Raw genomic sequence first — 16,581 nt, forward strand, 5'->3', positions numbered from 1 at the left:
ATATAATTTTCTGGTGCAGGGATCTAGGCATTGGAAGAGAAAGTAGTTGACTTAAGTTGGTTTATAGATCAAGTAGCATGTCATGGTTGACTAAACTTGGTAATTGATCTATGAACAAGTCATGGAAAAATGTTGTTTGCCACTTTTGCACTAAACTATTGACTTACAGATAATCCACTTGGAGTCTTTAATTTTTCCATTGCAAAGAAAAGCTATGAAGAGACCTTTTGCGCTGTTGATACATCTGCAAAGTGGACTCATAATATGTTCTATATGTATGGGTGGAAATGAAGAGTTATTTGTGAAATTTTTTGGGAGATGATAAATGTACTCTTTTATTTAACAAAAATAATAAATATTCCCATTAATGTTTGGTTTTTTTATTTATGAGTTATATATATATATATATATATATATATATATATATATATATTTAAAAAAAATAGGAAAAGGAGGATTCGAACACGGACATACATGCTTGAGAAGATAAACGTTCAATTAAGTAAGCCATTCAATAATGTCCTATTTATGAGTTCTGAATTGATCTTTTGTTAATTCACTTTAAAAGAGTGTATTTGGTTAGAAGGAGAGTGTCCATGTTCGCTCTCAATTTCTATTCACTACTTATTTGGCTACTCTTATTGAGTGTACCCAAATATAATTCCAATGCATTGATTTATAATCCTAACTATTTATGGGCATTTTTAATCGAATATGTTGTAATATACGTTCATAAAGCATTTTGTTCTGTTTTTTAAAAATTGACCATGCAATATATTCTTCCTAGACTACTCATTTAACACCAAGTCTTTGAAGAAGATGAATTGGCATTTAGAAATATATATATATATATATATATATATATATATATAATTCAGTTTCTCTGATGAGTCCATGGACAGAAACGGCTCACATAGGATGCACATTAACAGGGCCTTAAAGCTGATCCAACTTTTAATTTAAGCATAATAGATGTGGGTGAATACTGAATATCTATTTCTAAATGCCTATTCATCTTCTTCAAAGACTTGGTGTTAAATGAGTAGTCTAGGAAGAATATATTGCATGGTCAATTTTTAAAAAACAGAACAAAATGCTTTATGGACGTATATTACAACATATTCGATCAATTATATATTCAAGGATTCAGTTTCTCTGATGAGTCCATGGACAGAAACGGCTCACATAGGATGCACATTAATAGGGCCTTAAAGCTGGTCCAACTTTTAATTTAAGCATAATAGCTGTGGGTGAATACTGAATATCATACAAATGATATCTATCACACTTCTATTATCAAATTTGAAGGAATAAACCAGTGGGTGACGTAAGCAGAAGCAATAAATTTATTTATGAGAAATATATTATCTTGAATTCACAATGTGAGTATTTTGAATCCACAAAACGAAAAAATAATTCAGAAATATATGATAAGTACACGTATTTATAATAATAGAAAACTAGAAGAAAACTAAAACATAAAAAAAAAACTAATAGCAATGGAAAATAACGCTAAAAATAAGTCAAAAAAAAAAATTTTAATAGCAAAGGAAAATAACGCTAAAAATAAGTCAAAAAATAAAATTTTGAAAAAAAATAGAATAAGAAACCTAATGAATAAAAAATACTAAATCTAAAATTTTAGAGCAATCAGACTTTATTTAGGCCTCGAACAAAAATGCAGAAATAATCAATATGCCTCCTATAACATAATAAAACGCGATTTCAGAATCCTAAACGAATGTTTTCACTAGAAAACCAACATGGCTCACAAACTACAGTTGGTGAATTTTTTTCAATGCATCATTTCCACCTAAAAAATATTATTGATTTGTCAAAAACGAACTTATTGAACTGCTTATCAAATTGTGCAAAATTATGTCTTACATCAAGTGAAGCCAACGTGTGTGAGTCGATTGCTTTAATGGGTTGCAGAACATTATTTATTTGAAAAGAAAGTGATCAAAAAACATTTAAGTAATAGAAACCACCGTTTTCCATTGCTTATAGGAGCACCTCATCCGTGTGAGGGCACTTAAGTTTCTTTGGTATTTTTAATTTATTGCTTTTACTTCTCTATTCTTTTTTCTTTTTAACCTTTTGAATGACATTTGTTCCTTTTTAACCTTTTGAATTTCTTTTGTATGACTACTTCGATTGTTCTAGAAAAATCAAGGATTATAATAAAGTCTGACTTTTTTATCTTTCAAAATAAAATGTCAAAAATTATTGTTTTCTCAAGAGTAATGTGAGCGTGTAGAAAAACAAAAATGATACTTCTTGAAAAGCAATGTTTCGATTGTCCATAATTCTGCAATTATAACACTGAAAATATCAAAAACACCTTGACAGAACCCTTATTAATTAAATTGCTTAACTTTCCAGCCAAAAAAAAAACCCCTGTTAAATCTCTACAAATCATGTGGTTCCCTTCAGTGATTACTACATTAATCATAGTGTTTCCTATGTGATTACTGATTACACCATAAATATTTTTCAGTTGAAAAGATTGTCGTAGCAAATTCCAATTGGAAAGGTGGTATGCAAAAGCATAATCATGAAGTAACACGTGGCTTCATCAAATGAAGCCATTTGGTACAAGATATGCAGTTGGAAAGACGTAGACCTTCCAAGTGGACACATGGCAAACATATAAAAAGCCATGTGTACCTTTGACCTAGTCATCAAGAATGACAACTTCCCCACTCCTATAATATCTCCTAGTTTGTAGGAGTCACTCCAAGAATAAGGCAACCATTTGCCTTATTTAAGTGAGGAGGCTGCTAAAAATCAGCAAAGTGGGCTGAGAACATGATGCATTTGCCAGAGAAAAATGAGGAAAACGTGGGACACGTGTCAGCCAAAAAGGTAAGCAATTACATGCAATTGGAAAGACATGAATTTCCAAGTGGACACGTGGCAAGCAGAGAAGGAGGCAGTTACATGCAGTTGGAAAGACATGACTTTCCAAGTGGACACGTGGCAGGCTTACCTACAAATTAGGGGCAGTTAGGAGATCGTGGCCCATTCCATTTGGAAGTTCCAGAACGTGGCTAGAAGATTTTAATTGGAACTGAACCACCAAAACCACTCCTTTAAAACTGAAATTCATGGGACATCATGTTCTTATACGTGTCAACATTATGAGAAGAATAAGGAAGACATGGGACACGTGGCAAGATCCGGACCTTCCATGTGGAAGTTCTCAACTTCTGCTGGAACTGTTAACTTTCCATCTGGGCAATTCCAGAACGTGGGAGAAGGTTTGCAATCATGCATTCAACCGCCAAAGACCACTATATAACAGTTGTAGATCATGGGAGAACATGGGTTTACACTTGGCAACATTTAGAGAAGGCTGAAAGATCATGGAACACGTGGCAGTCCAAAGTCAGTCCACGTGGAAGCTGTTGAAGCTTCCACACCAAGTTACTGCATGCATGGAGAATTCTATAAATAGAACACTTAGGCTTCACTTGCAAACTCTGTTCAAATCACACAGCAAAACAGCACTTTCAATATCTTTACATTCATGTATCTTTACATTCATGTAATGCAATTTCATTATGTTTAATTCAAGTCCTGCACTTATCTTTCTTACTTTCCAAGTCCTGCACTTCAATTCCTTTACTTTGAAGTCCTGCACTTTCAATACCGCTTTCTTTTCCACTAGCCATAGTTCAGTCCAAAAGTCATTTTTCAAGGCAAAAAGAACTCTTGAAGGTGGTAATTCCAGTCTTTTATTCAATCGCCTGATCCCTGCAATTTCCTGCTGGATAGTTGTTCGGATACTCACTTTGGAACGACAGCAGTTCCTGGCACGCCCGACATCAACTCCTACTTTCCATTCACCTGGAAAACGGAACTAGCGCTTCTCCACGAGCCGAACATTTCTTGGCACGCCCAGCGGGACCTCTAAACAGATTGCTCAATGGCCGGTGGAAGAAGGCAAGGCAAGTCTGTCTAAGACCCTGCCGAACTAGAAGAGATGCAAGTCAGTGAACTTCCAGTGGAAAGTTCACGATTCGCACCCGATGAAAATGATATGATAGAAAAATTTGCTCAAACAATGGCAAATGGACCCATCATGGACAACATCCGCATGATGGCAATGCAACAAGATAGGTTTGCGCAAGACCAAGCTAGAGTCGCCCAAGACTTAGCCAGAGTTGCGCAAGATCAATCCAAAACTAGTCAAGACCATGCAAAAGCCGCTCTTGCTAATGAGCGAAATTTAGCAGAAATGGTGAACCAAATCTCTCGAAGGTTCGAGTCCATTTTGGAACGGACCCTTGGAAGCTTAAACCAAGGTTTGGCCCCTCAGTCAAACAACTCTGAAGGGTCTCAACAGTCGGCCTTCTAAGCTAGTAGGCCGGCCACATTTGTTGAAGGGAGTTCCTCTCAGCAACATGCAGGGCCACTCCTTCCAACTCAGCAGCAGGTGCAGTCTCTTCCAATGGCACAGACTTATATTCTAGCTGCACCTGTGACTGTTCCAGTGGCACAGATGACTGTTCCACAAGCAGCACCCATGCCAACCATTCAGCAAGTTCAGAATCCTCCACCTGTGGCATTTCCACAACAAACTTGGCATGATCAGCCTGGCCAACCATGGCCATACCACAATCCTCAAGCACAACAGAATGTACCACTTGTGAACGTTCAGCCAGCCACACCTGCTCCAGTAAGGCCACCACCTATGGTCATTCCAATGGCGGTTGGGGGGCAACCTTTTCCAAGGGAGCCACTTCTTGACCAAGGAGGAAGGAACCGTGGTAGGAACAACTATGCAGATATTAACCCCTTGCTAATGGCGGGTGGGAGGCATCAAGTGACCAATCAACCTCAAGGTTGGCCAGACAACAACCCTCTACTACCTATGGCACTTGACAGAGGCCAATTTGTAGAATTCCTTCAACAATAATTTGGCCTAACTCGAAAGGGTGGAAGGCCAACTTACAGAAAGCCCTATCCAGAGTTCATTGATGAAGTTAAATTTCCAAGGAATTTCAGAATTCCAGAGTTTGCAACGTTCAATGGAAAGGGAGAACAGTCTACCTTGGAATATATCAGTCGGTTCACTGTCCAATGTGGAGAAGCAGCAGCCAATCCATGGCTGAAGGTACGCTTGTTTCCAAATACACTGACTGGGTATGCTTTCAGGTGGTATTCCAACTTGCCAGCCAACTCCATTCAAAGTTGGCAGCAATTTGAGGATTTATTCCATACTCAGTTCTATAGAGCTGAGCTTGAAGTGTCCGTGGCAGACCTTTCTAGACTTCATCAACTACCTGGAGAGTCTGTGATGAGCTTCCTTTCCAAATTTAGGCGGGCCAAGTTCAAATGTAATTTGTCTTTGCCGCCGGAAGAATATGTGAAGATGGCTTTGAACGGCCTAGAATTTGAACTTCGCAAGAAGTTTAAAGGTGTACAGTTCCATGACTTGTTCGATTTGGCTGGCAAAGTGGCTAAGTATGAAGAGCTTCTTCGTGAGGAGCAAGATAAGAAGAACTCTTCCAAGGGAACCTACTATCGTAATCTTAACTATGAGGTGTATACCACTGAAATTGAAGGGGAGTTTGAAGTTAACGTAGCCGAGCTCAATATAAAGAAGGCTTACACTTGTAAGGCATTGACAAAGCCGAAATCAGCCACGGCCAACTTGCAAGCTGCCTCTGGTTCCAAGTGGAAGGGAGCAGACTCTTCCAGAAGTTACTTTTTTGACATTTCTAAAGCCTAGCAAATCTTTGATTTGCTCATGGCTGACAAGCAACTGATTTTTACAGCAGGCCATAAGATGCTGTCGGCTTCAGAAATATCAGAGAAGGAGTATTGCAAGTTCCACAATTCGTGGAAGTATTCCACTAATAATTGTGTTATTTTTCGCAACATTGTGCAAATGGCAATCGAAGATGGCCGTTTGAAGCTTCCAGAAAAATCAGAAGTCATGGGTGTTGATGGAAATCCTTTCCCCAAGGTTGTTGCAATAAACGTTGCTTCCATGGTTCCAGAGCATTCCAAAAATGAGGTGGACTTGTTAAATTCGGTGACCAGTGGAAAGTTGGAAATTCCAAAGGCGGCAACATCTATGGAGAAGATAGAAGCTGAGTTGGAGAGGCAACTCCGAGAGGCCCAGATTGCTTTAATCCAACAAGGTTATTGTCCTAAGTGTAAAGTTCAGAATGAAGGTTGCCATAAAGACTTTCCAAAAGAGAAGCAGAATGAAAAGCCCTCCAACAGTGACAAAGGACAGAAACGGAAGGTCCACGACCGGCTAACTCTCCAAAATGTGGAAAGCTCAGTCACTGTGACCATTCCAAAGAAGGAAAGTCATGCTCATACAGAAAGAAGGTCAACAACGAGGAAACCAGAATTCCTTCCAAGGGGTGTGGAAAGAAATAAGGTCTCTTATGAGACAAGGCTTCGTCCTAGCAGGAGTTATGAAAGCAACAATTGGCATAGTAGAACCTTTGAAGGTGACAAAGGTTTCAGACCAAAATTGGCCTCGGAAGTATGGGTCAAAAAGGGTAGTGAACATATTCGTCCAAGAACGGTTAAGCCACCCACTTTGCAAAATGATAGATAGAAGAGGCTTGATCATCCCAAGTTCCTTATCCATGATGATTCCTATATGACTCGCACACAAAGGCGAAGGCAGCAAAGGAAGAGGGCTGACAGAAGAAAATTATGGGAGAAAGATCATGGTTGGACTAACTGTTCAAAGAAGATAGCCAAACCATCTGACTTATCAGAACTTCTAGCTAAACGTGGAGTTAGAGATCCTGATGACTTGCTAGATCCTGATTTAGAAGTTGGAAACTCCTTGCTAGCAGACGTCCTTCCTATAAAAGACGAAACAAACATGGAAACTTCCAATAGTTCCAGCAGCAGCAAGAAGATCTATTTTGGGAGCCTTCCAAGTGAATTTACTTGCAACTGGCATTTAAGGCCTTTCCATTCATTGGCCTTGGAATTGCTTAGCCAGTTTGATGATTTCCAACTCAAATATTGGCCAAGACATTTAAATACGGAGGTTGATGATCTAGCCCAATTAGCCTCTCGAGTGAAAGTCCTACTGGGAGTAGAAGAGACCATGATCACAATCAAAAGAAGGACTCTTCCTTTTATAGAGTCATGGCATGAGATGGCACGCCATTTCCAATCTAACGAGCCAGAAATAATCAAACCTGCTAAGAAGACATGGGAGATTTTCAATGTTGATATAGATGGATTAGGCTTGGAAGATTGGAGAACACCAATTATCCAATTCTTGCAAGAGCTTAATACCAATGTGGACAAGAGGGTTCAACTTTTGGCACTACATTACATTTTGATTGATGGAGGATCTCACAAGCATACTGTGAATGAGGTATACTTGAAAGAGTATCACCCTTCCATCTATGAAAATTAGAAATCCACAATCGTTCAACCAGCCATGTAGAATGGCTGGTATCTTCTTTTCCAAGTAAACCGGAAAGCTGGAAAGGAAGCGTAATAGCCATACTTCGGCCATTCCAAGAAGGAAAAGCTAAGTACTTGGAAAAGTATATTGGCTAAAGTTATGAAGCAGACTTAGCTGAATTTCCAAAATCAGCTGATTTCCTAAGTATGGAGCATTTCATTGAGAAGATGCTACATTACATAGTCCAGTACTTCCAGTTCTTCCTCTTCAATTTCTTTTTCTTCTTCTTCATGATGGCGGAATTCAAATCCCATGCCTTATCATCAAATTGTTCCACAAGGCATGGAATTTGGGGGGCATATGATTACACCATAAATATTTTTCAGTTGGAAAGATTGTCGTAGCAAATTCCAATTGGAAAGGTGGTATGCAAAAGCGTAGTCATGAAGTAACACGTGGCTTCATCAAATGAAGCCATTTGGTACAAGATATGCAGTTGGAAAGACGTAGACCTTCCAAGTGGACACGTGGCAAACATATAGAAAGCCATGTGTACCTTTGACCTAGTCATCAAGAATGACAACTTCCCCACTCCTATAATATCTCCTAGTTTGTAGGAGTCACTCCAAGAATAAGGCAACCATTTGCCTTATTTAAGTGAGGAGGCTGCTCAAAATCAGCAAAGTGGGCTGAGAACATGATGCATTTGCTAGAGAAAAATGAGGAAAACGTGGGACACGTGTCAGCCAAAAAGGTAAGCAATTACATGCAATTGGAAAGATATGAATTTCCAAGTGGACACGTGGCAAGCAGAGAATGAGGCAGTTACATGCAGTTGGAAAGACATGACTTTCCAAGTGGACACGTGGCAGGCTTACCTACAAATTAGGGGCAGTTAGGAGATCGTGGCCCATTCCATTTGGAAGTTCCAGAACGTGGCTAGAAGATTTTAATTGGAACTGAACCACCAAAATCACTCCTTCAAAACTGAAATTCATGGGACATCATGTTCTTATACGTGTCAACATTATGAGAAGAATAAGGAAGACATGGGACACGTGGCAAGATCCGGACCTTCCATGTGGAAGTTCTCAACTGCTGCTGGAATTGTCGACTTTCCATCTGGGCAATTCCAGAACGTGGGAAAAGGTTTGCAATCATGCATTCAACCGCCAAAGACCACTATATAGCAGTTGTAGATCATGGGAGAACATGGGTTTACACTTGGCAACATTTAGAGAAGGCTGAAAGATCATGGGACACGTGGCAGTCCAAAGTCAGTCCACGTGGAAGCTGTTGAAGCTTCCACACCAAGTTACTGCATGCATGGAGAATTCTATAAATAGAACACTTAGGCTTCACTTGCAAACCCTGTTCAAATCACACAGCAAAACAACACTTTCAATATCTTTACATTCATGTAATGCAATTTCATTATGTTTAATTCAAGTCCTGCACTTATCTTTCTTACTTTCCAAGTCCTGCACTTCAATTCCTTTACTTTGAAGTCTTGCACTTTCAATACCGCTTTCTTTTCCACTAACTATAGTTCAGTCCGAAAGTCATTTTTCAAAGCAAAAAGAACCCTTGAAGATGGTAATTCCAGTCCTTCATTTAATCGCCTGATCCCTGCAATTTCCTACTGGATAGTTGTTCGGATACTCACTTTGGAACGACAGCAGTTCTTAACACGCCCGACATCCACTCCTACTTTCCACTCACCTGGAAAGCGGAATTAGCACTTCTCCGCGAGCCGAACAATTACCAGTTACGGCAGATAAGTACTAGCTCCCAAGTTTAGCTCTAGCTTATAATTTTATATGTTTGGCTATGAACTCTGATGACACCCACGGCACAAGTTGATGGGAAAAAGGTAATTGTCTATTGTGTTGATACGCTAGCCAGTCAATCAGTCATTAGATTAAAAGTAGAAACTGCATTGAGATTTATGCCCTGTACTTTCGGCATTAAAATATATTAATATAGGAGTATTTAAAAGAACAATATCATTTAGATTTTTTACAATTAGGCATTGAAATTTGAACATTTTTGGATTAAAAAATAAATCAAGGTTCATACTGAAGTAATGTAGTTATATAAGTCTAACTCAGATCAAATAATACAATATTATAATAATAATACAACATCACTAAATTATGCATAAGGTATATATTGTGTTTTAAACATTTGCAATATTGATTGTGAACTCAATTAAAGAAAATAGATAACAATTGTGAAAAAAAAATAAAAAAATAAAAAATAAAATAAAGGTTACAACCACTCCTTTTTGTCATCAACTTAATAAAGCCTGAAAAACAAAAAACAAAAAACAAAAAAAGGAATGGGAAAAAGAAAGAAAATAACAAACATGGTGGTGCATGTAAATTCATCCTAATTAGCCTTCTGGTTCGGGTGAAGGGCTAAATGGAAATGGATATCCAGATTTTGTATTAGTGTTTGGCCCAGCTTCAACATAGTCCATCTCAATCATCTCCCTTGATTTTCCTTCACTTTCCTGAGAACCAAACAGAACAAACATTAAAATTTTACCAACCGAACTACAAAAATAGTACCAAATTTAAAAACAATTAATTTGAAAAATTGATGGTTAACAACCTCAAAGACAACAGAGACATTTTCTTCCTGCTCAGAACTTTCCATCATCACCTTTCTCCCCAATCCTACAAATCAAAGAAAACTGTGTGAGAAAAGAGGAATACACTATTAATAGTAATGTTTGAAGTAGAAAGCATCACATCACCATGAGAGGATAAGAGAATCAGAAGAGCTGATACAATAACAAATGGGTGAAAAGAAAAGCCACCCATGATTTCTTTTTCAATTCTTGGAAATGGGTTGTTGTTTACTCTGTGAGTCTCTCTGCTCAGATTTGTGTGACTATATATATATATATATATAGAAACAGCCAGCTATGGGGTTCAGATTCCAGTAAAGGCACTTTTAAAAGCACATTTGATTGCGCTACACAATGCATTGACTTCCGGCCTCTGTATGAGTTTGGTAAGGTTTGTGGGTTTTGGCTATTTTTAAAATGAAATATGAACTTCATTTTTTATTTTATTTTGTGGGTAAGAAGTTTGGGATTAATAAACAGAAAATTACTCACTTTATTTGTTTATTTTTAGAACTTCTTTCTGAGGATTAAATTATTTTAGAATAGATTAACAAATATTTGAGCTTTTTTTTTTTTTTTTGACAACAAAGAATACATAGACAAGTTATCAAAAAGCAAAAGAAAAAAAAATCTTTTCACTGATTTCTTTATATTGAATTTCATAATAAATGTGGCTTTTAAAATTCTTGAATCATTTCAAATATTTGTGGAATACGACAACTATTTTAAACTCGTAAAATAAAACGCCCAGTAAAAATTGACACAAACAACTCACATGAAATGAATCCACTTATAATAAATTATACAAAAATATATTTGTTGACATTAGTACAAATGAGACTTTCATTTTAAATGAGGTTGTATAAATGGAACAAATAATACAAAAGTAAAAATCTCATTAACCATGCTAATCACTACAAGTACTACTAATGGGTTGCAGTCTTGCAAATCACTATTTATTATAAACATTTAAGTAATGTAGTCCACTATTTTATGTTGCTTTGAACAAAGGATATGCCCCAATTGTTTGCATAATAATATAAGCTTTTTATAGCACCTCATTCATGTGAGGCCACTAACATATAGCTTTTTGGGAAATTTTAACACTTGAGATGTCAAAAACACCTACACAGTTTACATTGTTCTTTCCCCAATTACTATATTAATCACAGGAATAGCTATTTAATTAAAAATTTGCTTTTCAATTACAATTGACATCCAGCTCATCCATCATATAATTTTTTAGGTAAACAAATTTATTAAAACAAAAGGTTTTTATTCTATTTTGTATGCCAATATAGTCCATAGGCACTATTTGAGTCAACCAAACAGTGCCTAATGACTATATTATTTATTTACTGATTTTGCAAAAAAAAAAAGTAAAAAAAGTGAAAAAAAAAAAAAACTATATTTAAGGTAATTTATCTTGTAGGTCAATATAGTACTTAGGCACTATTTGGGTCAGCCAAACCGTGCCTAAGGACTATATTATTTTTTTTCCTCCTAGTTGGTACGCATATACACGTCTCTTTTGAGATTTGAACCCCTGACCTCCCTTTGGAAAGTAAGAGATTGATACCGTTAGGTCACTGACCCGTTAGTCCTAAAGACTATATTATTTATTTACAGATTAAAAAAAAATAATAAAAAAAAATAATGTGAAAAACAAGTTTTGGGGGGTTTAGGGTCCAGCCAAACAGGCCCTTAAGGCACTGACCCTTGCCCCCTTTCTTTTTGAAATCTGGTTGTTGTGCAATTACTGTGCTTATGCATTTTTTTTTCCATCACAAAAATAAGAAAAAGAAAAGAAAAAGACCTATATATATATATATATATATATATATATATATTGCAATTCTTGCTATGAAATCAGGTTTTTTGTGACAAAAATCAGGTTCTGAGATGTGATATACATGTACCCCACTTTCGTGGATTAATTTTATTCATATGTATACACACACGTGAGTTGGAGAGTTAATAGATAAACAGGAAGATTGCCAGAGTAACATTTTTTTCATTTTCATTGGTGATGGTTTGGCGCATCCTGTATTGCAATATGGGCTAATCACACTGTATTAACACATAATTTAAACTTTGATTTTATAAATGTGTTGTTTTTCTAATTTTCATCATGCCAGAACCCTACAAGTATGACTCCTTTACGCAATAACTGTTACTGCACATTGCAGTACTGACTCACTCTCACTCCTATTCTTCTTATTGTAGCTTATTGGTTACAAATTACACCTCCTCTTTATATAGACATTGTATATGTCTTCCTTCTAAACACTCTATATTTACACTACTTACCCCAAAAAAAAAAACCTCCTAACACTTCTTGAATTTTCTCTATCATATTTACAAGCCCTTCAATGTTATAGAATCTTCCAACTCTTTCAACCATAATTCATAATCTCCATGTCAATATGGAAGACTATAACTCCACCCTACTCATCCAATTCAGAGTCCTCTTCAGCCCGTGTGTCGCTTGCATGGCAGAAGGTGACACATTACTGGCATTTATATCTAACCAATATATATCCATTGATATATGTGAAAAGCAATTCTCAACAGCAAATAAAAAAGGTATAACAACATCATAAGTATCTATGAAGCACGAACACGGGATATGAGTACGACACGATACGAATATGGTAATACGATAAATTTCAAAAAAAATAAGACATGAACACGGCGGAGATACGCCTATAAAATTATATAATTATATATTCAAAATATAATTACTAGAACCTTGCACATTCATTTTCCTAATAACAAACAGGCATATATAAATACAAAATTGCAAATAAAACAAAAACAAATAATAAGACCAATTTCAATAATTTCATATTTGTTATAAGAAAAACATAGACAAGACAAAACAGAAAATAAATGAAAAATAAAGTTGATCCAAATTCCAAATGAAAATGTGCAGAAGAAACATAGCTATAATTAGGGTTGCAACTTGGGCGAGCTACAACCCAGCCTAACCCCAATCCAAAAATTTTGAAATTTGGACATACAATTTACAAATCGGTTTATATTCGGGTTGGGTTTTGTCAAAACCCAGACATTTCGGGTTGGTATCGGGCTCAACCCGAACCCAACCCGAAACCCAAATTAAAAAAAAAAAAAAATTCTCCTTTCTCTCTCCTCTCTCTTTCTCTCTCTGCCGCCGTTCCTCAGATCCACCGCCTCTTTCTCTATCTTCTTTCTCCTCTCTCTACTTCCTCTTTCTCTCTCAGTCTCTCTTCTTTCTCTTTCTGCATTTTCAAAAAACTTCTGGTCATCATCAATCTTTCTCTTTCTCTTTTGGGTTGGTTTTTGATTTTTTGAACAATCTGAAATGATATGAAATATATGGGTTTTGAACTTTTGATTCTTGTAGACAGATCTGAAAAATATATGGGTTTTGAACTTTTGATTCTTGTAGATTTTGTAGTTTGTAGTTGCAGAGAGAGAGAGAGAGTTGAGAATGAGACCTGAAGGTGGAAGTGACTGGGGAGGCCGAAATATGAAAAAGGGAATTACCATTTTCTGCTACCTCTTGGGTAATCTAAAATCTTCTTCTGTACAAAATGTCTTCCAAATAGAGCTTTTTTGTTTTAATTTCTCAGAAAATCTAATCCCCCCAAAACAGAGATTCTACTCTTCACCTTTCGTACTCAACACTACCATTTATATATACACATATTTTTATAAACTTCAAAATGTTGCTTCCAAAATTATCAACCCGTCACAACTATAATAGACACTACCATTTATATATATATATATTTTTTTGGGGGGTTGATGGCAAGCTGAAAGATATGGGTTTTGATTTTTTGAACAATCTGAAATGATATGCCGATATGGGTTTTCATATAGGTAATAGGTTTTGAACTTTTGATTATTGCAACAGATAGATAAACTGAAATATATAGGTTTTGAAATTCTGATTCTTGTAGATTTATTACTTTGCAGTTGCAGAGAGAGAGAGAGAGAGAAGGCAAGTTCAGAGTTGAGAACGAGAAGAGGGATGGAGGCGGCGATTGGGGAGGCTGAAACGATTTGCCCTATATATATATATATATATATATATATATATATCTAATAATAATATAATCAAAAATATATAATATACATATATATATAAATTTCAAAAAAAAAAAAAACTCAACCCATCAACCCGACCCAACCCATCCGAAAAAATTCGGTTCGGGTTATAATCACAACCCATGTTTGGTATAATTCGGGTTGACCCAACCCAACCCGATTCAGGTTGCGGCTGGGCTGGGTTGGGCCAACCCAACTTGCGGCCCTAGCTATAATGGGCTAAATAAGTACATGAATAAACATAAATATTTTTATTCTTTCACAAAATCTTGTTCATGTAACTTTAAAAATATATATATATATATATCTTGTTCATGTAGAGAGATAATTGAAGAAGAGGAGAGACTGAGAAAGGAAGGGAGAGAAAATAAATTTACTGTATAGTACTCCGTTGTCTTTTGTGGTATATAATGACAATAATACCCTCACCTCAGTTGAATAAACTAATAACTATAAATACAGGTCATGTAAAATGACCCTTTTATTCAATTTGTGTAAAATTGTGTTTAGCTTTCCAAATCTATATATATATATATATATATATATATATATATATATATCAATTATCATGGATTATGCGAGAATCCAGATCTTTTGAATTTTTATACATTTCCTGAATTTTTATACATATATATATATATATATATATATATTAAAAACCACAAAATAATTGTTTTTAAAAAACAAATTAATATAGGAAAACAAATATTGAGCAGAGGCCTAAGAAATTTTGGTGGATAAAAAATCATCACATGGATTAAGGAGGAACCCAATCAAGAGTAGCAAATATTAATATCACATCACCGGCCACAAATATATATATATTTTCTTTCAATATTAAATCCATAAACCATTCCTCTTTGCTTTCGACCGACTAAACTGTTGTGATTCCATTAATACGGAAGATTCCACTCAAAAGGCTGATTTTGCCTCCCACAATGATGGTCAAAGCAATTGAGACACTAAACGAAACCCCAAGCTTCATTCTATGGGAAAGGTCAGATAAGCTGCCTACTTACTTGAGGGAAGTCCCAAGGCTAATTCCAAACACCTACTCATCCCCGCGTCTTTGATGACACCAAACTGGAAAAACCTTGTGTATGGAAATGAGAATCCGCATTGCGTATCCATATTGGTAGCTTCTTCTTTATATTCATTACTAGAGAGGGAGGAGGGGCAAAATGGGAATAAAAATGGTAAAATAGGGTGAGGGGCAAAATGGGAATTAAAAGGATAAATAGGGTTTTCATATTTAATTTTTTGTCAAAAAGTAGTTAGAGGAAATTATTTGCATCTTTTTTGAATTTTATAAATTAACATGCATATTTTTAAAAAGTATGGACTAATTCTACACAAATCCTACCCATCAAGAATTTTTTTTTTTTTATACTTAGACCCTACATTTATAGGCTAGGAAATATTCAACAATAGAAGAATCAGTTGTTGAAAGTGATGGTCACCTTCAAGCTATTACTTTTAATATTGTATCCTGAATCAACTTTTAGTCGAAACTGTAATGCATCGTAATAATGTAAGCGGTACTGAAATTAAGACTTCCAAAAATCAAAGTTTCTGAACTGTCATGTGTTTGTTGGGGCTATTGATTCCATGGAACATAGAAACATCATTCTTCATGCGCCCTAAGATAAACCGTGTGAAACATTCTTATTATTATTTCTTAAATTGTAAATTGGAATTATAATATATAGTTGAGTGGTATTTCTTTTCACTTCTCAAAGCAAAAAATTTGAGGGTACACCTTTGCATAAGCACATTTTGATGTATGAATTAATTAAATCAACAACTAAGTTAAGTCGAGTGTGTGTATATGTGTATATATATATATATAACTTTTGTTATTAAAATTAAACTTGACTTATTAACTATATTTAAATTTTAATGGATTTTTTTTTTTTAATCACATAAAATGGGGTTTGTTTACAAGTTCTAAGGTTTCAATTCGTAAACTATATTTTTAAAAATGTATCGAATTAACAGTACTATTCCAAATTTAAGCTAATGCTTTATTTTCTTTTGTTTACAAATTTATAATTACTCCAATTTCGTTTCATTTTCTTGTTTCTAATATTGTGTCTTCAAAATAATGGACTTTAGATTGAAAAAAATTAGTCACTGTAGTCATTATGCAAAAATTCTATTTTTTTCTTATTATCCTCGTAAGTGGGCACTGGGTACGATAACATTTTGTTAAGCAGGTCTCATGTTTAACGGTGGATCCCCATCACAACTTTTCAGCTGCGCGCCAGCTTGTTTAATTTCTACGTTTAACTTTATGACGATAAATAGAATAATTAATTTTCTTTTAATTAATTACAGTCCCTCTTTACATCTTAATGCTTGAGAGGCGATAAATAGAATAATTAATTTTCTTTTAATTAATTACAGTCCCTCTTTACATCTTAATGCTTGAGAGGCGATAAATAGAATA

General features: G+C 35.5%; 1 protein-coding gene and 1 non-coding gene across 2 annotated transcripts; one reads left to right on the top strand and one right to left on the bottom strand.

Annotated features, from left to right (window-relative positions):
- Window positions 1-3,988: 3,988 nt before the first annotated feature.
- LOC132316183 (uncharacterized) lies at window positions 3,989-5,740 on the top strand. The gene is made up of 3 exons (XM_059814696.1): window positions 3,989-4,310; window positions 4,416-4,831; window positions 4,943-5,740. Exons 1-3 carry the CDS (start codon window positions 3,989-3,991, stop codon window positions 5,738-5,740), a joined length of 1,536 nt encoding a protein of 511 aa, XP_059670679.1.
- Window positions 5,741-14,849: 9,109 nt separating this feature from the next.
- Window positions 14,850-14,941, bottom strand: LOC132267751 (small nucleolar RNA SNORD24). Its single transcript, XR_009469091.1, has one exon. It is a non-coding gene; the product is annotated as a small nucleolar RNA SNORD24 (small nucleolar RNA).
- Between the last annotated feature and the right edge of the window lie 1,640 nt (window positions 14,942-16,581).

The sequence above is a fragment of the Cornus florida genome, unplaced genomic scaffold (assembly GCF_030987335.1).
Source record: "Cornus florida cultivar Cherokee Brave unplaced genomic scaffold, ASM3098733v1 CherokeeBrave_3.0.0_Hap2_Chr07, whole genome shotgun sequence".
NCBI lineage: Eukaryota > Viridiplantae > Streptophyta > Magnoliopsida > Cornales > Cornaceae > Cornus > Cornus florida.

Excerpts from the sequence above, each read along its gene's own strand:
- LOC132316183 (XM_059814696.1), top strand. The coding sequence starts at position 3,989 with ATGCAAGTCAGTGAACTTCCAGTGGAAAGTTCACGATTCGCACCCGAT. Across the intron at positions 4,311-4,415 it reads CCTTGGAAGCTTAAACCAAG|GGCCACTCCTTCCAACTCAG; the intron begins GTTTGGCCCCTC and ends AGCAACATGCAG. Across the intron at positions 4,832-4,942 it reads TGGCGGGTGGGAGGCATCAA|GGTGGAAGGCCAACTTACAG; the intron begins GTGACCAATCAA and ends CTAACTCGAAAG.